General features: G+C 61.0%; 1 protein-coding gene across 1 annotated transcript; it reads left to right on the forward strand.

Moving 5' to 3' along the window:
- The first annotated feature begins 1,620 nt into the window (after nt 1–1,620).
- On the forward strand, nt 1,621–24,435 carry SLC22A18 (solute carrier family 22 member 18). Its single transcript, XM_054440007.2, has 11 exons — nt 1,621–1,731; nt 2,584–2,859; nt 7,566–7,663; nt 8,530–8,690; nt 8,936–9,068; nt 15,988–16,106; nt 17,457–17,564; nt 18,782–18,882; nt 21,402–21,503; nt 21,730–21,850; nt 24,199–24,435. Exons 2-11 carry the CDS (start codon nt 2,716–2,718, stop codon nt 24,384–24,386), a joined length of 1,275 nt encoding a protein of 424 aa, XP_054295982.2. The 5' UTR covers nt 1,621–1,731; nt 2,584–2,715; the 3' UTR covers nt 24,387–24,435.
- Nucleotides 24,436–25,982: the final 1,547 nt, after the last annotated feature.

Raw genomic sequence — 25,982 nt, forward strand, 5'->3', positions numbered from 1 at the left:
CTTGCAGTGAGCCGAGATCGCGCCACTGCACTCCAGCCTGGGCAACAGAGCAAGACTCCGTCTCAAAAAAAAAAAAAAAAAGATATGGGGGAAATTGCCATTTTTGATGCTTAGGCTCAACAAAGTATGGACATCCATGCGGGAACACAGATGAACCAAGGGACCTGCGCTAATGCTCCTGGACCACAAGGGGAAGCACAGCAAGGGCTGTTGGTCTAGATTTCTTGAACTTTCTGAGCAGCATTCCTTCCTTCTGGGCATGGAGCAGGACCCTCCTGGAATGGGGTCTTATGCCCTACAGTCAAACAAGGGAGGTCAGATAATTTCTTTATGGCCAGTTTCTAAACACAAAGCTGGAGGGAAGTTACAGCAATATTTTTAGGTTTGATGTCTGGCTGTGGGGAAAGGGGGGGTTCTGGTTTCTATGACCTGCCCTGGGGAAAATGGATTCTAGTTTCTAAGGCCAGCTTCGGGGAAGAAATGGCGCTGAGAGACAGCAGAGCAAGAGAAGGTCAGAGAAACACTTTTTCTTCCAAAGCTGCTTCTGAGGCCTTCATTTTGGGGTATTCTTTTCTGATGCCCAACATACCTGAGCTGCTGAACCAAGGGTAGCTGCTGAACCACTCCCATGATGACTTGGAATGGCTTAGCTAGCCCGCCTTGGGCCACCTAGCTCTGGCCCCTGCCCACCAGGACTCTGGCCGGCTCTCACTCGCCTCTGCGATGTCCGTCCCGCCCTGTCTCACCCCTGCAGTTCTCTGCTCTGTTGAGCGATGATTGACACATGGCAGGGGGACATTGGTTTTGACATTTGAGCCTGTGCCCAGCCCTTGCCTGGGGAGGAGGTGGGGCAGGAGTCGTGAATGAGCATCTCCCTACTTAGTGACAGTCAGTGACTCGGAGAATGGTGCCCAGGCCAAGGGCAGGGCTCCGGCCAAATGTGCTCAGCGTGGGGTGTGTGTGCTCCAGCGGCTCCTGCTGCGGAGGGCGCCATGAGGCCTGTTTACCTGTGTGCCTGCATCTCTGGTGGCCCCTGCAAGGGTGGGGAAGTGGCAGAAAGGGTGAAATGGGGAAAAGCGGGCTCTCAGCTGCTCCTAGCAGCCTCCGGGTCTGGGGAGGGAAGTGAGGAGGGGCCCAGAGCTGTCTCCTGGTCACTCTTCTGGGGCTCTGTGCAGACCCTTCGCAGGGCCAGGCTACACAACACCCTCTACCACCTCCCCTGACTTCTTCCCCTAACCCCTCATCACCATTCCTCCACTTTTCTCTCCCCGCCCCTGCCTCCCCTCCATTCTCTCCTTCCCTCCACCTCCGGGTCCCATCCCCTGCCCGCACTACCCCTCCTCAGGCCCAAAGCGGACACCTGTGCTGCCTGAGGGTCAGAGTGTCCACCTCCAGCAGCCCGGGCACCGGGCAGGATTCAAGCTGGAGGGGGCTGGGGCGGGCGAAGCCGGGCACGGGGCGAGCCCACTGGTGGGCGGGGCAGGGGCGGGTCCTTCGAGGGGAGGGGCGGGCTCGGCCAGTGAGAGCGCAGAAACCGTGGCACGGGCGTTCCCGGAACTGGAGATTGCAAAGCGCGAGGGCTGGAACTCAGACCCAGAGGGGCGGTCCCTGTGGCAAGTCATCCCCCGAAAGGGCGGGGCCGGGGCTCATCCCGGAAGGACCGGTGTCTAGGTCACCCGGGAGCGCTCACCCCACCGGCACCCGTGCCCAAGGCCGCCCCTGCAAAGGCAGGTACTCGAGCACACTCCGGCGAGGGCGGCCTCTGAGCCCCGAACCCCGAACTCCGGCGCAGCGTCGCACCTCTGCCCAATGAGGTGCCCCTGACGTGCCTGCTGCGGCTGCCCTGCTCCCCCCAGCCTCCCCGCATCCTGGGATGGGGGAGGGCGCAGGCGCAGCTCCCGCGCCCTCAGGGGTCTCCCCGCCCTGCCCCACCAGCCTGGGTTCCGTACCTCGGGGCCCAGATGTGCAGTCAGCTGTTAATGTGGCAAAATTTGGGGAAGACCTCTGCAGCCGCAAAATCCAGGTCCCACCAGTTGGGGGCCGGGCGGGGAAGGGTGGGGACAGACAGCACTCAGCTGTGGGAGGTGAGGCAGAGCTACCCTGCCTGGGGAGCCTGGAAGGCTGAGCTGTGTCTCCCCTACGCAAGACCATTCCAGAAGCCCCTTGGAGCTCTGGCTGCTGGCCACAGGGGAAGGTAGACCTTCCCTGAGAGCTGCACTGTGTTGGGGACAGGGCCACTGTGGGCCTATGGAGGACCTCCAGGCACAGGGAACCACATCAGCCCTGGCCACAGAAGGTGCTGATGATTTGAGGTGGACTCAGCCACCACTCCGAGCTTCTGCCTCCCTCTAAAAGTGGGGCATGGCGCCTTCCTGTGTCAGGCAACCAGGCACTGAGCCTGGCCCACCTGCAGGGGTGGGGCAGAGCAGCTTGTCCCTGTCTCCCCTCCCCTGGAGGCTGTGTGCCTGGAGACCAGAGCTGTCAAAAGTGGAGGAGGGGGGCCCCCTGATGTGTCCTCTAAGGTCCAGGTAGCAGGAGAGCTCCACTGGGGAGGGGGTCCTGCAGTGCTGTCCTCTCTTGTAGGCAAGGCCAGGCGAGTGCTGCCTGGGACCCAGTGACTCAGCACCCCTGCCCGGATCAACTGGACTTTTGCCCCCTGCTCCGCCAGCCTCCTGCTTGGATCTCTCCTGGGTCTCCCTGCCGCGCCTGTCCAGGATGCAGGGAGCTCGGGCTCCCAGGGACCAGGGCCAGTCCCCCGGCAGGATGAGCGCTCTAGGCCGGTCCTCGGTCATCTTGCTTACCTACGTGCTGGCCGCCATAGAACTTACCTGCCTCTTCATGCAGTTCTCCATCGTGCCAGTGAGTAACACACCCCAGCCAGGGCTGAACCGCTGTTCCTCCTGCCCTCCATCTGGGCCGTCGGAGAGAGTGGGGGTGGGGGTTTCATGCTGCCAGGGCCCCTCCCAGTTGGGACTCCATGCCACGCTTAAGCTGAGTAAGTTAAGGACTCTGCCTCTGGACCCCCGTTAGCACATCCTGTGCTCCAGCTGCAGTGCCAGCCCCGGGAGAAGCCACGGGGAGCCACCCCACTTCCCTCCTGGGGGCAGCACCTCCTCAAACCTTCCTAGCGCTGTTCCTCCTGCCTCTCACCCAGCAGCCTTTGCCCTCTGGAGTCCCTGCCCCAAGGGCTGTTCAATCCGGTGTGGCTCTGGGCAGATCACCCCTCAGAGAGGCTCTCCTTGCACCTGCCCGCAGCTTCTATCTCTCCCCTCCATCTTCTTGGGTCCTTGTTGTCCACTAAATGATCTGTGGTGGCAAATTGATCTCAAGCTTTTTCATGCAGGAGATAGAATGCTGTCTTATTTTATTATCTCGGTTGCCAAATGCAGAGACATTTCATTGGCAAATTCATGTTAGTTTAGTGTATCATTCAGTAGTCTACAGCACCGTGTGTGGCTCTGGAAGCTGTAATCGTAATGATGAAATTATATTCACCAAGTATGGAGAGGCTTGGGAACAAAGTCTCACATCACCAAGAAGCTCAGGCAGAGTCAGGGCCAACCTCGGCCCTTCCTGTGTTTGCTTCTGGGAAGCCCGGCATGCGTGGGCTCAGACACCTGCCCTCCTCCTCTCAGCCCTCAGATCCTGGACCTGGGTATCTAGGTGGGAGTGGGGATGGGCCTTTGGCACCATTCCGGGCCTGGCAGAGGCTCCCAGCCCAATGGTGAGCCTAAGGATCCCTCCCTGCCATGCCTCAGGAGCCCCGCCCACTCCTGCTAAATGGCTTGGGTCAAGCCCTGAATCTCCTCCCTACCAGTGGGGAAGGCTGGGCAGGAGCCTTGGTTTTCTCATCATAAAATGGGTAATAACAGTCCCTCCCTGCAGGGTTGGTGCGGGGAAGAGTGAATGAGGAGTCAGAACCTTTCCCACAGCTGGGCACAGAGCACACAGGTGGAGTGGCTTCAGCCGCCCATCGACTCTCATGGGGAGTAACTCCGTGCTGAGTGCCCGGGAGCTGACCCTGATGTCAGAACCTGAAATACTGCAGAGTGTAAAAGTCCTCAACAGTCCACTCCGTCGGAGCTGGTGGTCCACACACACAGGGGCTGCAGTGGGAAGGGGGCGAGGTCTTCTTCATAGAGAAGGCGACCTTGGAGCAGGGCTGGAAGGAAGCAGGAGAGGCCCCGGGGCAGTGGAGAGACCAGAGTGGCCAGAGTGGACCGGTTGAGGCCAGAATGGGACCACGCCCCACCTGCTGCTCAAAGAACTCTGAGCTGGTGATGGCTGTGGAGGAGGTGAGAGGTGGCTGGATTTTGCATGTGTTGTCAATGGACTGTAGTGGGTGTGAGAGAAAGCAGGGCTCAGGGAGCACTGAAGATTTGGGCCTGAGCCCATAAGGAAGGAGTCATGGACAGGAGGAGAGGCAGTCTTTGGGGAAAGATGGGAGCCCAGTTGGGGACAGGTTGAGTTTGAGACTATTTTAGACCCCAGTGAAGAGCCGCAGGGAGCTGGACACAAGGCAGTTCAGCACAGAGGCTCTGGGGTCCTGCAGCATGGAGAGGGTCATGGGGTGGGCTCCCCCAGAGGGCAGGGAGGCTGGAGGTCGGATGAGCGGGGGGAACTGGCAGTGGTGGCAGAGGACCCAGCACAGCCCAGAGCAGCAGACCATGATGGAGGAGGGAAGAAGCCACGAAGGCAACTGTCACTCAAGTGGGAGGCGTGCCGAAGCGGACCACTGGAGGCAGCAGTGTGGGGTCAATGGGGACCTCAGGGAGAGGGGAGACAGCAGGAGGTTTTTTGGCCTTGCGATAGTTTGCTCAGAATGAAGGTTTCCAGCTTCATCCATGTACAAAGGACATGAACTCATCCTTTTTTATGGCTGCATAGTATTCCATGGCTTATATGTGCCACATTTTCTTAATCCAGTCTGTCATTGATGGACATTTGGGTTGGTTCCAAGTCTTTGCTATTGTAAATAGTGCCGTGATAAACATACGTGTGCATGTGTCTTTATAGTATAGTCCCCTGCGGCCTGCTCCAAGGGCTGGGAGAAAAGGAAAGAGATGGAAAGAGAGGAGGCTGTAAGGTGAGGCAGCTGCTCAGAGCTCTGCCCACAAATATGTGGGAGTAGTCAAGAGAAGGCAAGAGAAGTAACAGGATGTGAGCTTGCTCCATTGGCCCCCACCAAGGGGATTGTGCAGAGAAACGGGGAGAGAGGAGCACGGGGAGCTTGCTCCAGTGGGTGCCCCCACAGAAGGGGATTGTGCAGAGAAACGGAGAGAGGAGCATTGGGAGCCCTGCCCTTGAGGAGGCAAAAGGTTGGGATGTGACACAGGCAGGGAGGATGACTTGGGTAGGCGAGGACAGGTGGGCAGGTGTGGGGATGAGAAACTCAGCATCCTCTATGAACAGACACTTCTCAAAAGAAGACCTTTATACAGCCAACAGACACATGAAAAAATGCTCATCATCACTCGTCGTCAGAGAAATGCAAATCAAAACCACAATAAGATACCATCTCACACCAGTTAGAATGGCGATCATTAAAAAGTCAGGAAACAACAGATGCTGGAGAGGATGTGGAGAAATGGGAACACTTTTACACTGTTGGTGGCACTGTAAACTAGTTCAACCATTGTGGAAGACATGTGGCGATTCTTCAAGGATCTAGAACTAGAAATACCATTTGACCCAGCGATCCCATTACTAGGTATATACCCAAAGGATTATAAATCATGCTACTATAAAGACACATGTACACGTATGTTTATCACAGCACTATCTACAATAGCAAAGACTTGGAACCAACCCAAATGTCCGTCAATGATAGACTGGATTAAGAAAATGTGGCACATATAAACCATGGAATACTATGCAGCCATAAAAAAGGATGAGTTCATGTCCTTTGTACATGGATGAAGCTGGAAACCATCATTCTGGGCAAACTATCGCAAGGACAGAAAACCGAACACCACATGTTCTCACTCATAGGTGGGAATTGAACAATGAGAACACTTGGACACAGGGCAGGGAACATCACACACTGGGGCCTGTCGTGGGGTGGGGGGAGGGGGGAGGGACAGCATTAGGAGATATACCTAATGTAAATGACGAGTTAATGGGTGCAGCAAACCAACATGGCACATGTATACATATGTAACAAACCTGCACGTTGTGTACATGTACCCTAGAACTTAAAGTATAATAAAAAAACAAAAAGAGAGAGAAAAAAAAAAGAGAAGCTCAGCATCCTCACACTAGCAGCGCTGGGGAGGGGAGGGATGGAGGAGGCAGAGGTTTACTAGGGGAATGTGGGGTAATTGTCAGGTCAAGCTCACAAACAAAGGAGAGATCTGGCAGACAGAGGGCTTTCCCATCCTCGAGGGAGCGGGGATGGAGCTGAAGGAAGGAGTCTGGGGTTGGGGGATGGAGGGGTTACTGACTGCCCTTGGGACTGAAGTGCTCTGGGGAGAATTTGTGTGGACCAAGGGCGACAGTGGAAAGAAGGGGAGTGGGACCCCAAGACTGAGCTTAGGGAAAGATCCAGGGGAGGGAGAGGGGGCAGTGTATTAGCATCTGGGGCTGCCATAACAAAGTATCCAAAACCCTGGGGTCTTAGAGCAACAGAAGCCTATTGTCTCACACTTTGGGAGGCCAGAAGTCTGAGATCAAGGCTCCCTCTGAAACCCACGGGGGAGGATCCTTCCCACCTCTTCCAGCCCCTGGGAGCCCAGACATCCCTTGGCTTGTGGCCACATCACTCTGTCTTCCCATGGATTTTACAACGTCATCCCTCTGAGTGTGTCTGTGTCCCAAATTCTCCTCCTAATGAGGACACCGGTCACATTAGATCAGGGCCCTCCCTCATGTCCTCACTGTAACCTGATTAACCCCATTTCCTAAGAATATCACATTATGAGGTTCTGGGGGTTAAGACATATGAATCTGGGGGTACACAATGAAGCCCATAATAAGTGACATCACTGGAAGGAGGGTTGGGAACTCAGAGGCAGGGGCAGGGGGAGGAGCGGCTGCAGGGGGACCAAATCACAGAGAATTAGGGAAGGATAGAAGGGTGTCCCTGGGAGGGATGCTGTCATGGACCTACTCCTCCAGAGGGGCTAAAGGGCTGGGGCCTCACAGAGCACTGTGTCCTGCTGGGCAATAGGCCACCTCTTGGAGATCACTTGGGGGCCTTGGGACAATCTGTTGCTGGCCAGGACAGTGCTGCTGGCTTCCCCCACAAAGTTTTGAATGAATGAAGACAAAATGGTGGGGGTCAGGTGCCTCTCTGAGGCGTGCCCCCAGAGGGGAAGGACCCTAGAGGCCACCATGGGCTCCCGCCTAGGAGAGGAATAGCAAGGACCCTAGAGACCACAACAGGCTTCTGCCTAGGAGAGGAGGAGCAGGGTCCCCCTGGGAAGGGCCCCTCGATGGTCACACTGTGTAGTCAACAGAGCCCAGGCCCTCGGTCCCCTCCCACCCCCTGCCCATCCAGGGACCCCAGATTCCAGGCCCTGCAGTCTTTCCCAGCCCCTCCCCCTGGGCTCCCTCCTGTGTTTCAGTACCTGTCTCGGAAACTGGGCCTGGATTCCATTGCCTTCGGCTACCTGCAAACCACCTTCGGGGTGCTGCAGCTGCTGGGTGGGCCGGTGTTTGGAAGGTACAGTGTGTGTGTGTACAGGGGGCTCTCCCCACAGTGACCCAGGCCCCCTCTCAGACACCATGGGCTCAGACCGGCCAGGTTCCCCGACCCCACACCGGACCCCCCTGGGATGACGGCACTCCTGTGTCACAGGCCGATGGGGGTGCAGAAGAACTTTGGCCCCTGGTAGGCTCCCAGGTGTCCCACCCACGCCTTCTACTACTCCTGCCTGTGGCCAGAGAGAGAGTGTGATTGGTGAACACCTCGTGGCTGTAAGCACCAGCCCATAGGCCTGCCGAGACCAGGCAGGATGGACTTTGGGGGCTCCATACACCCAGGGTCTCAGTGCTGTGGGAACACTGAGCTTGAGACAGGACGGGGACATCCTCCCACAAGCCACAGTGGACAGGGGAGCAAGGGACACGTATTGGGAGTTGCCTCTTCAGAGCAACCTGTAGGCAGAAATGAAGGGTTCCGCAGGCAGCAGACCAGCAGCGGTCTCTGGGAGGGTTTCCAGTGGCCCAGAACAGAAGGGAGAAAGGCACTGCTTTCTCAGACCCAACCTGAGAAACGCTTTCTGTAAAACGCGGGCCCATCCCTTGGTCCCCTGGGATTCCACCATTTATTTTTACACGGAGTTGGTCTTTGCCCTGGGTCAGACTCCCAGCTCAGTGAAGCTGTCTGCGCACAGCCCCACTGGGACTCTGGGGAAACTGAGGCCCTGAGAGGAGGGAGGCCTCCCAGCAGCCGCCTAGGCGCCCCCGCCGGCCGTCCCCATCCGCACTCCAGCCTCCCCGGTCAGCCCCGCTTGGGCAGCCCCTGGACGGGGGGAAAGGGGACCCTGACAGCCTCCGTGAGGGTCTGACCCGCCCCTCGGCCCCCAGGTTCGCAGACCAGCGCGGGGCGCGGGCGGCGCTCACGCTCTCCTTCCTGGCTGCCTTGGCGCTCTACCTGCTCCTGGCGGCCGCCTCCAGCCCGGCCCTGCCCGGGGTCTACCTGCTCTTCGCCTCGCGCCTGCCCGGAGCGCTCATGCACACGCTGCCAGGTAGGGCCGGGGGACTGGAGTCCAGGTGGGGCCGGGTCGGGGGCAGCCTGCGGAGGACCCGGGACACCGCCAGGGAGGTCTGCGTGCGCGCGGGGTCTGGCCCTAAGGGCTGGACGGGGCTGGGGGGCGACGTGGGGCGTGGCTTGTGGAGGGGCAGGTCAGGGGTGGAAGGGGCTTGGGGAGGTTGGTGGGGGAGGGCCCCACCGAGGGGCTTTCGCCGCTCAGCTCCCCCGCCCCGTTCCCAGCCGCCCAGATGGTCATCACGGACCTGTCGGCACCCGAGGAGCGGCCCGCGGCCCTGGGCCGGCTGGGCCTCTGCTTCGGCGTCGGAGTCATCCTCGGCTCCCTGCTGGGCGGGACCCTGGTCTCCGCGTACGGGTGAGTGGTGGGGGCCGGGGCGGAGGCTGTGGGTCAGGACGCCCACGGCTGGGTCGGCCCCGCCCCGCCCCCTCTCGGCCTCGGTTTCCCCTTTTGCTCGTGGGGCGTGAGTGGCCACGTGATGTGGCTACAGGGGACGTCTGGCCCCGCGCGAGGCCTAGGCCTGACCTCCCGGGCTGGCTGGCCCTGGATAGGGCCAGGTGATGTCTCAGTGCTGTCCGGGGCTCGACTGGACTGCCAAGCTGTCCACGCACAGCCCCACTGGGACGCTGGGGAAACTGAGGCCCTGAGAGGAGGGAAGCTTCCCAGCAGCCTCCTGCTGGGGACAGGAGCACCCTGGGACTGGGATGCTGTGGCAGCGGGGCTGAGCTCTTGGACGGTGCCCAGAGCACACCTCCCTCTCCGGATGTCTCTAGGGCTGTGCTGCGGGCCTTGTTTGAGGCCCTGAACGTTCTCCCAGCATTTTCATTGGAGCCTGGGCTGGGGACTGATGGCTGCTGATGGCTGTAAGCAGGAGGTGGAGTGGGGTGGGGTGGGTAGTTTGAACACCTAAACATTGCCCCCAGGACTCTGGTTCTAGAATACAGTGGCAGACAACACAGGCTGAGTCCCTGGGATGAAGGGAATGTGATAGGAATTCCCTTAACATCAGGCTGAGCTACATGGAGCAAAAAGTCACAAAGTAGAACTGGGGGCTTGATGGATGGGATCACTAGGGCCTGTCGGAGGAGGTGGCATCTGAGTCGAGGCCTGAAGCAGGAGAGGGAGGCAAAGAAACCACGGTGCAGAGGCCCTGGGTGTGGAAGCCAGGGGGCCGTGTGGCTGGAGGGAGGGAGAAGGGGCAGGCACCAGGCCGGGGTGCCCTGGGTGGCACAGCAGGGGTGAGAATGGGGGGTGAGCACCCCTGCGGGGAGACCGGTAGGACAGCCATTGTGCCAGCCGAGGTGGGGGAGGACAGTGGCTGGATGGGAGGGGACCGTGATGAGAGAAAGCAGAGGGTAGATTCTGGCTGGGTTTTGCCAGTGGGTGGGATGTGGGTGTGAACTCAAGATGGCAGTGCCAAGGCCGTGCCTGACCCTGGGGAGCCTGGTGCCTTGCACAGAGGCCCAAGCAGCCTGGGGCACCACTGGGATTTGGGTCTTGTTCAGGCCCAGCCTGGGTGCCTGTCAGGCACTCCAGGGAGCTACTGAGTAGGCACCCAGATAAGGGGGAGAAATGGGGTGCATCTTCAAGTATGGGTGGCTCGGAGCCCTGCGCCCCCCCAGCACTTCATGTTTCGGGTCTGGGAGGCGAGGAGGGAGCACGTCCTGGGAGCCAAGGGCCACGGGATTTGTGGGGGTCAGGGACCCGTGCCTCTACCACTGGTGGCCAAGGAAGCCACAGTGGCCCAGCATCTGCAGCAGGGAGGCCACCCCAGTTCTGGACCAGCACTGCCCCCCTAAGCCAGTGCCGGCCGCAGAAGCCTCTTGCAATAGACGGGTCAAGGGAAATGGGGAGAAAAGAGAGGGGGTCAGGAAGTCGTGCTATAAATGGGGGCAGAGGTGGGTCCAGGAGGCTATGCTCAGGGTGGGAGGAGCCATGGGGAGGCTCCCCAGGGAGAGGAAAGGGCTGATGTGGCAGCCGAGCACATTGCTGGTGGGGCGTCCCTGGAGGATGGGGCTTAGGGCACTTGTGTGGGCAGCTCTGGTGGGACAGCAGGGACGGCTCGCCCTGGGGCCAGGGGGCTGGCAGGTGTGAGGTGTGGGGAGCCGGCACTGCCCAGGGCCTGTCTCTCCAGGGTAGCCAGGGTGAGGAAGGGTGTGAGGAGGGCACGGGGAGGAGCGCTGGGCCCCAGCAGGTGGCTGAGCTGGGCGGTCGCCGTCCCAGGGTGCTGCCCACCCCCGGGTACTCTGCCGGCTCAGGGCCCAGCCGCCTGCTGCCGCCTCTTTCCCTGGCCAGCCTTCCTCACCTATGAAATGGGCCCTCCCCTGCCCTTACTCGCCCACAAGGTTGCTGGGAGGGTCTGAGCTCGCTCAGGCAGTGAGCCGTGGCCATGGTGCTGGAGCAGCTCAGCACACACGCCTCCTGCAGGCCTGTCTACCAGGCCACAGGTCCCCTCCTGTCCTCCCCTGCCCTTTCCCCCATCCCAGCTGCTGACCCAGAAGACACCACTCATGTCCCTCTCCCTCCCAGTAGCTGCCAAGACGGCCTCTACCTCTGCCCACACCTGCCAGAACATTCCGTTCGCTTCCCTGCCTCCATTCATCCCAAGATCTGAGGCGCTTTACAATCTTGACGTTTCATAACCAGACCAGCTGTGACATTTCCTTTGATGGGAGGGGTGACTGAGGCCCAGGAGATGATGAGGCTCCCTCCATGGAGCTCCCCAGTCCCCGTCCAAGGCCCAGGCAGTGTGGGACTCCCTCAGGTTCCTCATACCACACCCAAGACATGGGGTGCTGCTTGGGCACTGTGGCAAAAGCTGGCTGCCCAGAGTGGTGGTGGCACAGGAGGGCTGCGGGGGTGACCTTGTGGCTGGTACTCTGCCTTTGTCCAACCCAGACAGGGTGAGGGAGGCCCACACCTCCTCCTCGGGGGCTCACCCAAGGCAGTGGGGCCAGGTGCCAGCCAGGCTCCAAAGCCTGGTGCCCCATGGCAAGGGCCAGCCCCCTGGCCCTCTCGGTCCGGCTGCCCCGACGCCCGCAGCCTGCTCTGGCTCCTGGCCTAGCGCGGGGCAGGAGTCTGTGAACACGCCCCACCTTGCGCCTTGCAGCCTTCCTGCCCTTCCTTGATGGAAACCAAGGCACAACGTGCGTGGGCTCTCCCTCCCTGCTCACCCACCTGTGTATCCCATTCCCCTGGAAGGCCCCAGTCCTGCCTCATCCGCACCCACCTGGGCAGTAGGTGGGAGGAGGAAGTGGACTTGGCACCCACAAGCTGCGGGGGCGGGCACTGGTATAACTGGTTTGGGCCCAGCCTCCAGAGCCCAGGGCTGAGAGGCCAGGCTGGCCTGAGGAGGGACCCGGGACCTGAGTCACTGCACACACGCTGGGTGGGGGGTGGTTCTGTGACTCATGTCCTGAGCCCAGCCCCTCACAGCCTGGAGAGGGATGGGGAGAGCCCATAGAGTCCTATCCTGCGCCAGACAGCAGGGAGCCCTGCGAGGTTTGCCTTCTCCAGGTGGACAGGCAGCCACCAGGGCAATGCCTGTGCCATGGGGGTGCCAGGGCCCTGTGGGCAGTACACCCCTGCCCAGCCAAGAAAAACAAGGAGCCAGGGGCACTGGAGCTCAGAGAGGGAGGAGGGGATGGGAGGGGAGGGGAGCAGCGCCCCATATGACCCAGGGCACCCCAAGTGCTGAGCGGAGGCTGAGGAGTTGCAGGGGTGTTTGTAACAGGGCACCTGCTGTACAGGGAAGGGGCTTTCAGGGGCAGGTAGATGCAGGGCAGGGGCTGGCAGGCAGCTGAGGGGGCAGCAGGATATGGGGGACCCAGGCCCGCCCCCACCCCAGCCAGGTGACTCAGCCACTGCCTTAGTCCGTGTGCCTCGCAGTGCCCAGGACACTCCAGTTCTTTCTGTTCTTCCCACAGCGGGGAGGGAGAAGGCCCCGCTGAGATGGTTCTGGCCCGGCTGTCCCTCAGGACAGCTCTGCTGAGCAGCAGGCTGGACAGGCCTCCTGCTGGGCCCGTGAGTCACTCCAGTCTCAGAGCCCATTTGGGGCAGGAGGGAGCTTGTGGTTTGGTCGGAGGGCTACGTGTTTGGGGAATAGGGGGACCAGGTATGGGGAGACACGAGGACTGGGAAGGGTCAGGCCAGAGGGGCCTTTAGGACCTTCTGGGGACACCCTGGAAGGCAGAGGGCAGCTGTGTTAGGAATGGCATGGCAAGATGTTCATTTTCAGACATGGTTCTAACTGCAGCATCCTGGAGCATGGATGACTTCTCTCAGCCCTGGGCTGGACATCCAGGGACGCTCTGGATGGCCCCCTGCCCCATCCTCTTGTGAGCTAGGTGTCCCACGAAGCCAGGTCCCAGCTGACCTTGCCTCAGCCCCACCTGTGGGTTTGCTCCTGGCAGCAGGATGACCTGGGCACATGCTGTCACCTTGTGCGTCCCCTCTCAGAGTTCAGAGTAAGGTGAGGCTTGATGAGGGCTTGTTACTGTAGACCACACAGAAGCCCAGACTTCAGCAGAGGTTCCTGGAGACGCGGCTGAAAGCCAGCTCCATGCCCTGCTGTCTGGGCAGCCTCAGGTGTGGGCTGTGGTTGTGGGCAGGATGCAGGTGGGCCAGGCCCTGCAGGTCCAGAGGGGCCCCAGAACAGTGGAGTTAGGGGCAGCGGCAGCTGTGAGCCCAGCCCTCATTTGCATATAAGGAAATGAGGTCACCTAACAGGTAAGCAGCAGAGAAGGGACAGAGGCTCTGGGTCCCCTGAGTCCTGTCCAGTGTCCTTTCAACAGCATCTATGTGTCCAGATATGTGTCCTATAATCCATTCAACCGAAAGAGAAGGAGGAGACAAAGACAAATTAACCTGTCCCCACCTTCCTGGTCGTGGCTCCATTGATAAAAGTGTTAGATGCGCCCCGGGAAGCCAGCGTGCCCCTGCATCTGGCAGGTCAGGGTGAGGTTGAGGGGGGCTGAGCAGGAAGGGCTGACTGCACTGTGCTAAGGGTGCCTCGAGTTAATGGTCCTGGGGGATGCCCAGGCTGTCCGGCGTGCAGAGGCCCCAGGGCTGGGGCCAGCGTGCTGGATTTCCTTCCCACTCCTGTTTCCCTCCTGGCAGTTCGTTTGTGGGGAGCGGGAGAGAGCTGTGACTGGGGAAGGACAGCCTGCATCTCCCCTAGCAGCCACCCCCCATGGCCCCTGGCACAGTTGTGGGACCTGACTCCCTCCCTCCTGGGGCCCTCCAGGGTCCCCCAACCCCAGGCTTTCCTGTTGCCCACAGCAGCACAGGCCTTTGGTTCGCTCGCCACCACTCGAGGGCCTGGCTTCCTGCCACCATGCCTTGCTTGTCACCAGCCTCCTAAAATAGCCATCGAGGTGGCATGTCCACTCCTGTGTACTTCTGGGACATCCGGCAAATAAAGCAGGTTTTGCCCCTGCCCAGCCAGACCCTGAGCTGTGACACGCAGGCCTCTGAGGCCAGGGTCCCAAAGAAAGGGCCCTTCTCTCTGGGGCTGGCCACAGGGGCCAGGTGTTCTTCCCACGCCATATATCTGTGCCTGCTGGCTGGAGGGACAAGTTGTGGGGCCTGAGCCCAGCCCTGCCCCTTCCCTGGCATTTTCCCAAAGGAAGGGCCCATTCGTGCGGAACCCCAGCAGCCAGAAAGCCTGAGTAGCTGACGTCCTGGGCTGTGGGTGCTGCAGGGATCGGAGCTGCCCTCCTACTAGATTGGTGGGGGCAGCAGCACAGGCGGGGTGGATGTGTCGGCCCACCCCAGACTGATGTGAGCTCAGGGGTCCCGCCTGAGAAATGAGGGGTGGCCAATGCCCAGACTCTCTGGACCCAGAGATGGCCCCACTGACTGTCCTAGTCAGTGCGGCACCAAGTCCCTTCCTTGCTCTGGCAAACGGATGCATGTAAGTGCATGTGTACAAGTTTGCACGTGTGCGTGCGTGTGTGCGCATGTGGCTGTGGTGAAGAGGGGCGAGGAGAGTCCTTTCTTTGAACTCCTTGGTGGGGACACGGTGGCCTGTGGCTGGCCTTGTTTTCGGGTGCCAGGGCGTCTTCCAGGACCCTGACCCCTACTGGTGCCTGTGCCCTGAGGCCCTGGCCAGGGCAGATTTGGAGGCTCTGTTGAGGCTGGGGCAGAACTTGTGCTGCCTGTGTGAACGGCTCACACATTTGTCTGATCATCTCATGATCACTGCGGTCTCCGTGCAGGGTACAAGCCCGGCCCACCTGCCCTCAGGGGCCAGATTCTCGCCAGCTGGTAAAGTGAGTCCTCAGATGGCATGCTGTCTGGGAAGGAGGGCTGGGGCCTCACCAAGAAGGGCCCTTGCAAGCTGTATAGGAGTTTGCTCAGCTGCTGAGAGGAAGGCTGTGGGTCCGGCACAGGCCTAGAGGCCTTACAGACAGGCTCAGTAGGAAGCCCCAATTTCCTCCTCTCTCTCTGAGGGGAGGGGGCTGGCTCAGCCTCCAGGAGGCAATGGTGACAGTCGGAACAGCCAGCTCCAGGTGCCTGTGTTCCCAGGTGACAAGGCCTGCCGGTTCCTTCCAGGGGAATCACAGGCCAAGTTTCCAGGTGGGGACTCATGGCAGGGAAGCTGATGGTAGAGCCAGAGTCACAGGCCTTGGTAGTGGCCCAGGCAGGTGGGAAGGTGGCAAAGCAGCCTGAGGGGCACATCCGGGGCTTTGCAAGGCTCTGGGATCCCAGCCCAAAGCCCCCTCCAAGCCCAGCATGCCCCCACACTCTAGAATGTGGGGAGGGGTCTGACAGGAGGGGAAGCGGTTTCTGAAAGGCCCGCTGAATGCCAGGCCCACCCTTGCCCACGCTGGGGAGGCAGCATGGCCATCTCCATGACACAGTGCAGGTGCCCAGGTCTCGGAGAGCCCCTCCCAGGGACACGCACACCAGGCTTGCCCTTTGGAGCCTCTCCTGACCTTGGCCAGTGTGGGAGCTGCTGTCCCTGGGAGGATCCGCCGCCCGCCCCAGGCGCTCACCAGCCTGGCTTCCACACCTGCTACCCACAGGGGCTGCCAGGGCCTACATGGCGTGGCGAGGGCCAGGGATGGTGAGCGCCCCACCCATTCCTTCATCCGTCACCTAATAAATGTGCTCTGAGGGTCCCAGTCCCCACTTTTTAGGCCACAGACTGTGGGGATGTGGGAGGTCAGGTTTCAGCTATTTTAGTGCAACCGAAGGTGCATGTTGGGGGATGTGGCTGGGGCGCCTGGGCCCTGGGACCCGTGCCCTGTGCAGCCGAGGCTGTTGCCCGCAGGATTCAGTGCCCGGCCATCCTGGCTGCCCTGGCCACCCTCCTGGGAGCTGTCCTCAGCTTCACCTGCATCCCCGCCAGCACTAAAGGGGCCAAAACTGACGCCCAGGCTCCACTGCCAGGTAAGCCCCGCCAGGTACACCCTGCCCAGATGCTGGGGCAATGGAAGGCATTGGCTAGGCCTGCGTGCTCCAGCCAAGGGGTATGGGGGGGCCTGAGGGGAAATCTGGGGGCTACTCACACCCTCCTGCCTTCCTTGAACCCCTCCCAGCTGCTGACATCATAGGAGCCAAGTGAGGTGTGATCACGAAGAGGTGGAAGTGGGGTTCCGGCAGGCAAGGAGGCCCAGAGAGGCGGGGAGGCCCAGAGAGGCAGGGAGGCCCAGACAGGGAAGGTGCTAGGAGGGGAGGCCCAGAGAGATGGGGAGGCCCTGAGAGATGGGGAGGCCCAGAGAGATGGGGAGGCCCAGACAGGGAAGGCGCTAGGAGGGGAGGCCCAGACAGGGAAGGCACTAGGAGGGGAGGCCCATAGAGGCCTGGGGAGGACCAGGAAGGACCCCCAACAGGGTGGATGGGCCAGCAAGGCTCCCGAGGCTCTGAGTGTCCAGGGAGAGGCGAGGGTGCTGCCCGAGGGGTACTGATTGGTGGAGGGCAGAGGATGGTCAGGCTGGTCCCATGAGGAGAGGCCAAGGCTCCTCAGAGGGGATCCCCTCAAGGCTGGCCCCCTGCTGAACCCAGCCCCTTTGTGCCAGGCACGTGGCAGGGCCCATGCCTCGGTGCCTAGGGACTAAGAGCCCAGCCTGGGACGGATGGACCCACCTGGGACCATCCTGGGACAGGAGGCTGTGATGGAATTAACCTAGAGAGTCCAGGGGGAGGTCCGGGTGGAGATGGGCCTGTGGCGAGCACAGCAGAGCCAGAGAGGCGGGAGTCCCTGGGGCAATGAGGAGGAAGGACTCGGTGAGCCGGGCTGGGGGCCTGTGGCTTCGCACTCAGAGGTGTCCACTGGGCCAGGCCATGGCAGCGGTGACTTGTGGCCACAGAGAGTGGTACAGCATTGCCATTGTCTTCCTCTGGGCTGGTGGCCTGGTCATGCTCTGCCCCACGCCCCAGGCCAGGACCATATAGGAAGCAGCTATTGGTCCCTTGTTCAGGGACTGCCGCAGGCCTCCGCCACTGCACGCCCAGGTTGAGGCCAGTCTACCTGCCTGCAGAGGATGCTTTTCCTGAGTGCCTCTGGGGATTCAGGGGGCCCCTAGGAATGAGTAGAAGTGTGCTGAGGGGTGGTGCCCACCTGGGAGCTGGGAGCATCACCAGCTCCCATTCCCACAAGTGAGCGGCGCTGCAGCCAAGGAAGGAAGCTTTACCCTGGCAGGCGCAACAGGAGCCTCAGAGTGGTGAGGCCTGCAGCCGGGCGAGGGGTGGGCATTGGGACAATGGCCTTTGCAGGCCTGACTGGCCTCTCCGTGCCAGGCGGCCCCCGGGCCAGTGTGTTCGACCTGAAGGCCATCGCCTCCCTGCTGCAGCTGCCAGACGTCCCGAGGATCTTCCTGGTGAAGGTGGCCTCCAACTTCCCCACAGGTGAGTCCCAACTGCTGCCCCGACAGCGGCCAGAGCCTGGCAGAGTTCCAGCTGCGGCCAGAGCCCAGCCCTTCCTCTGGCCTGTGCAACAGAGAGGCACAGAGGTCCACGCAGATGTGGTAGAGCAGGCGGGAGTGGGAGGAAGGCAGAAAAGGGTCTTTCCCACCTCCTTCCAGCCCCTCCACACTGTGCACCTGCAGATCCCAGGGAGGGTCCCCACGGACAGAGGGCCTGGCTCGCAGCCATGCATCCCTGCGTGCTCCTCAGCTCTTACCCTCATACCCTGTGGCCCCACGTCCTCTCCAGACAGCCTGAGATGCAGGGACAGCAAGTCTGAGTGTCAACACTGCCTTCTGAAGCATGCTGGCCCCAGTCCCTCTCAGCAGACCCTAGGGCGTCACAGACCACAGATAGGATAGCAAGCCATGGACAAGCCCACGAGCAGCTCTGTCCCTCAGAAGCCCCGCCTGGACTCCTCTAACTGGGAAGCCAGGAAGCAGGATGGAGAACAGACCCTCAGCACTCCGACTGGCCCCGGCCTCTGTCCCACCCAGCCCACCTAGGCCAGCTCTGTTGGTTCTCAAAACTGGAACCCAAGTTACTAACCTCAGTAACAGGCCCTTTGAAGGCCCTTTTTTTGAGATCACTGACCAGGCTGGAGTGCAGTGGCATGATCTCGGCTCACTGCAGGCTCCACCTCCCAGGCTCAAGCAATCCTCCTGTCTCAGCCGCCCGAGCAGCTGGGACTACAGGCATGGGCCACCACGCTCAGCTAATTTAAGTGTTTGTAGAGACAGGGTCTCACTATGTTTTCCAGGCTGGTCTCAAACTCCTGGCCTCAATCAGTCCTCCCTCCTCGGCCTCCCAAAGTGCTGGGATTGCAGACGTGACTTTGAGGGCTCTTATAACAGAGAGCCATGGTGGGTCTTGGGGCCAAATCCTCTCACGTGGTGAGCCCTGGGTCCCTCCCTTCCAGCACCTTCCTGCTCACAGTCCAGAGCTTAGCAACCGCACGAGAGGCACTTTCCACACCAGGGATCCGGCAGAATCCCAGGGAAGGGTCTCATTGGCCCAGCTGGCATCACAGGCCCCTCCCTGAACCAGTCACCGGCCAGGGCCCAGACACCCTGACTGGCCAGGCTGCTGAGGTGGGAGGGAGGTGAGCGCCAAGGCCGTGGTGTGGAGGTTCTCACCCCTGTTCCCCTGCCCCGGCTCAGGGCTCTTCATGGTCATGTTCTCCATCATCTCCATGGACTTCTTCCAGCTGGAGGCCGCCCAAGCTGGCTACCTCATGTCCTTCTTCGGGCTCCTCCAGATGGTGAGTAGGCACACAGGGCCTGCTGGGGGGCACGGCAGGGGTCTCCAGTGGGGCAGGCCTCTGAGAGTAGAGGCTCCTTCCCGGCAGAGGCTGGGGAGCCCTTGGCCTCCCATCCGGCGCATGTCAGGGTCCACACGGAACCAGGCATACAGGCCAGGGAGGGAGAGCCAACTGCAGTGATGGGCACACTGTGAGGACAGTGGACTCTGGCCTCTGATGGGCAGCTGGCTGGGATCTGTGGCAGCCCACCTGCCCACCAGCTGTGTGACCAGAGCAAGTCTCCCAAACTCTCCAAAGCTGTCCCATGAGGCCAAAGTGCCCACCTTGCAGGGTCCTTGGCAGATGAGATGACCTAACATGGCAAAGTGCTTAGACCAGTGTGGGCCCCTTTGGAGGTCCCACAGGAGCAAGACGCCAGCCCTCAGAGGCCGCGCTGTCATGGAACGATGCCCTGAAACCCTGGCAGCTCCGATGCGGCAGGTGTCTGTCTGCCAGCCCCCCAGAACCACTCAGCTACTGGGCCGGGGCGAGACACCTCCACCGCCAGCTCCTCTGGGCATCTGGACCAGACCCTGGGGTGATGGGGACAGGTGATGATGTGCCGCCACCCAGGATGGCCGCCTGACAGCCGGAGCACGGGGCGGGGGCTATTCTGGGACCCGCCAGGGTGGGGGTGGGGGCTCTCGGCCTCTCCGGAAGCCTGTGGCATTCCTGGCACCTCCAAGCCATCTGCTCTTCAGCCTCTGGGCCCAGGACTAGACTAGTGCTAAAATAGCTGCTCCTGGGAGGGGCTGGACCCCCACCGTGGGCAGAGAGGGCCTCTGCTTTTTTGGGCCAGGAGGGGCCACCCTGGCAGGGTAAAAAGAGATAAACAGAAAAACAACAACAGCAACAATAATAGTAACAATCCGGGGCTGGTGCCATGGGGCCTGTTCTGAACAGGCTGTGCCCAGCTCACTGCAAGGAAGGACGCTTAGCCAGACCCTGGCTGAAGCCTGCAGCTGGGCTGGACACTGCAGTCATTGGCCTGTGTTGTAGGGCACTTGGGCCTGCCATGACTGCAGTGGGGACCCTGCCTGAGACAGACAGAGCTGGGGTGGTGACCAACACCATCAGGGCATCCTTGCAGGAACTGGGCCTGGTGAACTGCCCAGGGATGGGGAAGGAGCAGGGTGAGGCCTGGGGACCCCGACACAGGCTGAGCAGCGGGAGAGGAGGCTGAGGAGGGGAAGGAGGGGACCCGCAGAGTAGCCCCTAGGCCCCAAGTCTGGCCAGAAACAGGCTTGTTAGCTCCAGGTCCATATCACAACCTGCAGGGCTCCTAAGTTCAAGCTTTTTTAAACTTAATGGGCAATCTGAGACGCAACACAAATAGGCTTCTGGCCTTGGTGTCTGAGTCCTGGATTTGAAGTCACGGCACTCACTGTGAGCCTCTCTTAGACTCACTGCACAAAGTGAGCTTGCCAGCTCTTCCTTTAAAAAACGTGTTAGGCTGGGCGCGGTGGCTCACGCCTGTAATCCCAGCACTTTGGGAGGCCGAGGCGGGTGGATCATGAGGTCAGGAGATTGAGACCATCCTGGCTAACATGGTGAAACCCCGTCTCTACCAAAATACAAAAAAAAAAAAAAAAAAAAAAAAATTGGCCGGGCGTGGTGGCAGGTGCCTGTAGTCCCAGCTACTCAGGAGGCTGAGGCAGGAGAATGGTGTGAACCCAGGAGGCGGAGCTTGCAGTGAGCGGAGATTGCACCACTGCACTCCACGCTGGGCGACAGAGCGAGACGCCATCTCAAAAAAAAAAAAAAAAAGGGTGTTAAAATCCCAAAAAACCCTAAGATAAAGCAAGTGTGAAAGTAAGATTTTTAAACTGTTTATGGTTCCGGTTGGAAGCAGTTTCTGTTCTGCCTGGCAGGAATTTGGGAGAGTGACTGGTCCCCTGCAGAGGTGCTACAGGCTGGGCCTGCCTCATGGGCAGATACTGAGCCCAGGGGCTCCTCCAGCCGGGGCCACCCCTGCACTCCCAGGCGCGTTGGCCCAGCATGCCCTGCTCAGTGGAGGAGCTGAGATGACCAGATAGGGAGCCTCGCCCTGGCCTGGGAGCAGCCTGTCCCACCGAGTCCATCCCTGGGAGCAGCCTACGGCCGAGTCTGTCCCACCGAGTTCATCCCTGGGAGCAGCCTACGGCCGAGCCTGTCCCACCGAGTCCATCCCCGGGAGCAGCCTGCGGCTGAGCCTGTCCCACCGAGTCCATCCCTGGTGTCCCTGGTGTGGGCCTTTCCTTCCTCCCTTGTGGAGAGGAGCCCCCTCTCCTCAGGGACCTCGGACCCATCCTGACACAGTCACTGCTGGCGGAGTAGGGAGAGACCCCGGGGCTTGCAGATGCTGAGGGGCCTTCTCTGCAGAGGGGCCCTGGCCACCACAGGCCAGTCTGGAGGTCCCCTGCTTTGGGGGCTGGCCACAGTCCAGACGCCCCTCCCTCGCCTCCCCCATACCCACTTCTACCCTGTCTGTCTGGTTCTAGGTGACCCAGGGCCTGGTCATCGGGCAGCTGAGCAGCCACTTCTCAGAGGAGGCGCTGCTCCGGGCCAGCGTGCTGGTCTTCATCGTGGTGGGCCTGGCCATGGTGAGGGCTCCCCGCTTAGGGCCCACTCACCTGACCCTCTCACTGGGCAAGGCCACTTGGGCGGTGCCGTCTGTGCTTGAGCCCCTGGGGCCTCCTCCACCCCTCCACACCCACCCGGGGCCAACTCTTCAGCGGGGACGGCAGTCAGGGTGGACAAGTAAGACCCCAGAGAGGAGCCTGGTCCCATGAGGCCCCCACTCAGCTCGGCCCCTGCCTGCCGTCCCAGGCCTGGATGTCCAGCGTCTTCCACTTCTGCCTCCTGGTGCCTGGCCTGGTGTTTAGCCTCTGCGCCCTCAACGTGGTCACTGACAGCATGCTGACCAAGGCCGTCTCCTCCTCGGACACAGGTGAGCTGTGGCCAGCGGGTGGGGCAGCCTCCTCCAGGAAGCCCTACGAGCTACCCAGTGGGGATGGGGTGGGCAGCCTAGGGTGTGCGTGGAGTGGATAGGGTGGGGGGCCTGGGGTCTGTGTGGTTTGGGTGGAGTGGGTGGAGTGGGGGGCCTGGGGTCTGTGTGGAGTGTGTGGGGTGGGTGGGTGGGTGGGGTGTGGGGTGGGTGGAGTGGGTGGAGTGGGTGACCTTGGGGTCTGTGTGGGATGAGTAAGGTGGGGAGCCTGGGTCCTGCATGAGACTCCTGCCCTACCACCTAGCCCAGCTGGGGGCAGGCCAGGGGCCTGGGAGGGGGCTGCCCGCAGGTGGCAGTTGGCTTGGCCCTGAGAAGCACCTGAGGGCTTTGCCTGCCAGGCCTGGAGGCCCCGGGGACTTCTGAGCCCTCCTCCAGCACGGGGGTGGCCACACAAGTGCTCAGGACCTTCCTGAATGAATGAGGGAGTGAATGAATGCACACCGGTAATTAAATCCAGGAAGCCCCTAGGCCACTGCAGGGGACACAGGTCCCCCAGACATAGATCCCCCAGCCTCCACTTCGGACCCAGCTTTCTTTCTTGAGGCCTAAGAAAGCCCCTCATGCAGACGGGGGTGCCCTGGGCCCGACGGTACCCAGGCTCCTGCCCCACCCCAGGCACAGTGTGGGTACCCACTGGCCAGTGCAGGGGGCTCCTGTGGGCTGGTTGAGGTCAAAGGACTCAGGAGTCCTTTGGAGTACTGGAGATTCTTCCAGGCCTCCCCAGCAGCAGATCCAGAAAGCTCAGGGCACACATCTGACACTCCATCCACCTCCCTGTCTGCGAGGCAGCAGACCAAGGTCTAGAGGCCTGGATGTGGCCAGACTGCAAAGGGCAGGCCTCTTCTCAGGGCTGCCTGGGAACCTCCAGGGCCTTCCGGGACGGTGACTCCATGTTGCATGGGCTGGTGCAGGCTGAGCCAGGAGGGCTTCCTGGAGGAGGTTGGGTAGCACTTTGGAGAGGCCAGGAGGAAGGCACAGGAGAGGAAGCCCTGGGGAGATGAGGACCGGGCCTGGCTGGGAAGAGGCCCCTGGAGGCTGAGGGAGACCAGGCCTAGGCCACTGGGCCACGTCATGCGCAGACACCACCCCTGGCCTGGAAGGAGCCAGCACCTGGTTCCCAGCAGCAGCTTGGAAACCCAGTGACAGAAGGGGCGGGAACTGCACCCTGTGTGTGCAGAAGAGGCTGCTCTTAATGGTCCTCCATGCTGCGCCCTGAGCCCAGGTGGGGCCTGGCCAGCCCCTCATCACAGCTGACCAGCCCCGGGATTTCCAACTCCAGGAGACCTGGACTCTGAAGTCCCTGGAGACAGAGACCCTCTGGGCACAGGACCAGAGGCAGAGAGTGTCCTCCCACCTGGAGTCCTGGGGGGGTCCTCCCTCTTAGCGAGTGCTGCCCCCCGTGTTGCCCGAGTGTTGACAACAGCCACAGATGGTGCCCACGTGTCCGTCCATGCTGGGGGTAGCTAGCCAGAGGGGCATGGAGATGCGGTGTCAGGGACAGAGCAGGCTGCCGCGCAGGTGGGGGCTGTCCGGGGAGCCTTGGAAGCCACTCGGTCTTGCTCAGGGGACAGGAGGGGCAGATGGAGGGGCCCTGCATGGGCTCCCAAAGCGCCTCCCCAGCCCTGTGGGGGGAGTTCCATGGAGTAGTAGGAGCTCTGCAGGGTGGGGCGGCTGGAGGAGGGGCTGATGGCCAGGAGGGGCTGTGGGATGGGGGTGTCATGCCCACTCTGAACTCAAGCCGCAACAGTGTCTCACAGGCCAGGCTTAGCCTCCCCACTGCATCACCAGCCCTCGGTGGTGGCAGGCACCCTGGGAAACAGCCGTGAAAGCCAACTCCCTGACACCCTGGGCAGGAGGTTCCGGGCCCCAGGCACAGATGCCATCTCCCTTGGCAGGCCTGGCAGGGCGGGGCCTTCTGCGGTGACCTGTGGCCCCATTCCCAGGCTCCTCCCATGCTTGGAAACTTTCTGGAGCAGGGAAGAGACTCAGCCCAATGCCCTGGGAAGCACCCTGCATGGCTGAGAGGTCCTCGGGGAACAGGCCAGTGGGTAGAGACAGCTGCATTTGCTCCAAAGGCCGGGCGGGTGGCAGGGGGTGGGGGACTGGAGGTTAGAAGCCGGAGGTGGACAGGATGGGTGTTCGGGGAGTATTTCACCAGACTATGCAAGGTGCGGACTGCGCCGCGAGGTCAGGGTGGGTCCGGAGAGATGGGAGGCCATGGCTGCGTCCAGGAAGTGGGCAGGCGGCCCAGGGAGCTGCCCAGGGCCTGACTACCCCCATGCATCCCCCAGGGACCATGCTGGGCCTCTGCGCCTCTGTACAACCACTGCTCCGAACTCTGGGACCCACGGTCGGCGGCCTCCTGTACCGCAGCTTTGGCGTCCCTGTCTTCGGGCACGTGCAGGTTGCTATCAATACCCTTGTCCTCCTGGTGCTCTGGAGGAAACCTATGCCCCAGCGGAAGGACAAAGTCCGGTGACCGCTGCCCAGACACAGACTGGCAATAAACTCCTACTAAATCCCTCCGACCTCTTCCGGCCTGGTTTCTGCAGGCTCACGCATGGTCTGCCTGCATCCTTCAGTGAGGGATGGGGCCTCGGGCTGGAGGGCTTCCTAGAGGAGGGCGCCTACAGCTGGGCAAAGCTCTGGGGAGGACAGAACCACCCAAATTGGTTCACTGTTATTAGTACAGCCCTGAGTCCGCCCATGGAGGAGTTCCCCCTGCTGCCACACAAACAGCTCTTGCTCACATCCCAAGCAATGGGGAGCTCACTGCCCAACTCCTGCCCACAGTGTGCCTGCCCAAGAGCAGACACAGGTTGCTTTAAAAGATGAGGGAACCTGGCTGGGCGCAGTGGCTCATGCCTGTAATCCCAGTACTTTGGGAGGCCGAGGCAGGAGGATCATGAGGTCAAGAGATCGAGACCATCCTGGCCAACATGGTGAAATCCCGGCTCTTCTAAAAATATTTTTTAAAAAATTAGCTGGGTGAGGTGGTGCACGCCTATAGTCCCAGCTACTCGGGAGGCTGAGGCAGGAGAATCGCTTGAACCCGGGAGGCGGAGGTTGCAGTGAGCCAAGATCCCACCATTGCATTCCAGCCTGGCAACAGTGAGACTCCATCTCAAAAAAAAAAAAAAGATCAGGGAACCGAGGCCTTCCTAGATGGAAGGAAAAATGCCTTCACTCTGCTGAATAGCCCAGCACACAGACCCAAACCCTGGCCCCAGAACTGTACCAAGGAGGCTACCAGCCACCCGAACCCCAGCCACCCAAACTCCAGAACTGCACCACACACTGCCAGCCACCTGAACCCCAGAACTGCACCACACACTGCCAGCCACCCGAACCCCAGAACCGTACCAGGCACTGCCAGCCACCCAAACCCCAGAACTACACCACACACTGCCAGCCACCTGAACTGCAGAACTACAGCCACCTGAACCCCAGAACTATACCACACTGCCAGCCACATGAACCCCAGAACTGCACCAGACACTGCCAGCCACATGAACCCCAGAACTGCACCAGACACTGCCAGCCACCCAAACCCCAGAACTCCTCTGGTGTCCCCTTCTCTCAGCCTCTTTGTCCTATAGCTCAGTGGCCCCCAACATTTTCTGCACCAGGGACCAGTTTTATGGAAGACAATTTTTCCACGGATGTGGGTGGGCAAGATGAAACTGTTTCACCCCAGATCATCTGGTATTAGATTCTCATGGGGAGTGCTCAACGTAGATCCCTCTTGTGCACAGTTCACAACAGGGTTCTCGTTCCTGTGAGAATCTAATGCTGCCGCTGGTCTGGCGGGAGGTGGAATTCAGGCGGTCATGCTTGCCCCGCTGCTCACCTCCTGCTGTGCGGCCCAGCTACTAACAGGCTATGGACCAGTACCCATCTGTGGCCTGGGAACTGGGGTCCCTTCTATAGCTGATTTGCTGGCCAGGCCATGTACTGTTGCCTTCCCAGCCTCCTGACCACAGCACTTCCCGACCCCTCACCCCCATCCCCTGGCCCTGGGCTCTGGGGAGGAGAACTGGGCATGGGGAGGCCAGCCCAGCCACTGTGACCGATT

The sequence above is a fragment of the Pongo pygmaeus genome, chromosome 9 (genome assembly GCF_028885625.2).
Source record: "Pongo pygmaeus isolate AG05252 chromosome 9, NHGRI_mPonPyg2-v2.0_pri, whole genome shotgun sequence".
In the NCBI taxonomy this organism is placed as follows: Eukaryota; Metazoa; Chordata; class Mammalia; order Primates; family Hominidae; genus Pongo; species Pongo pygmaeus.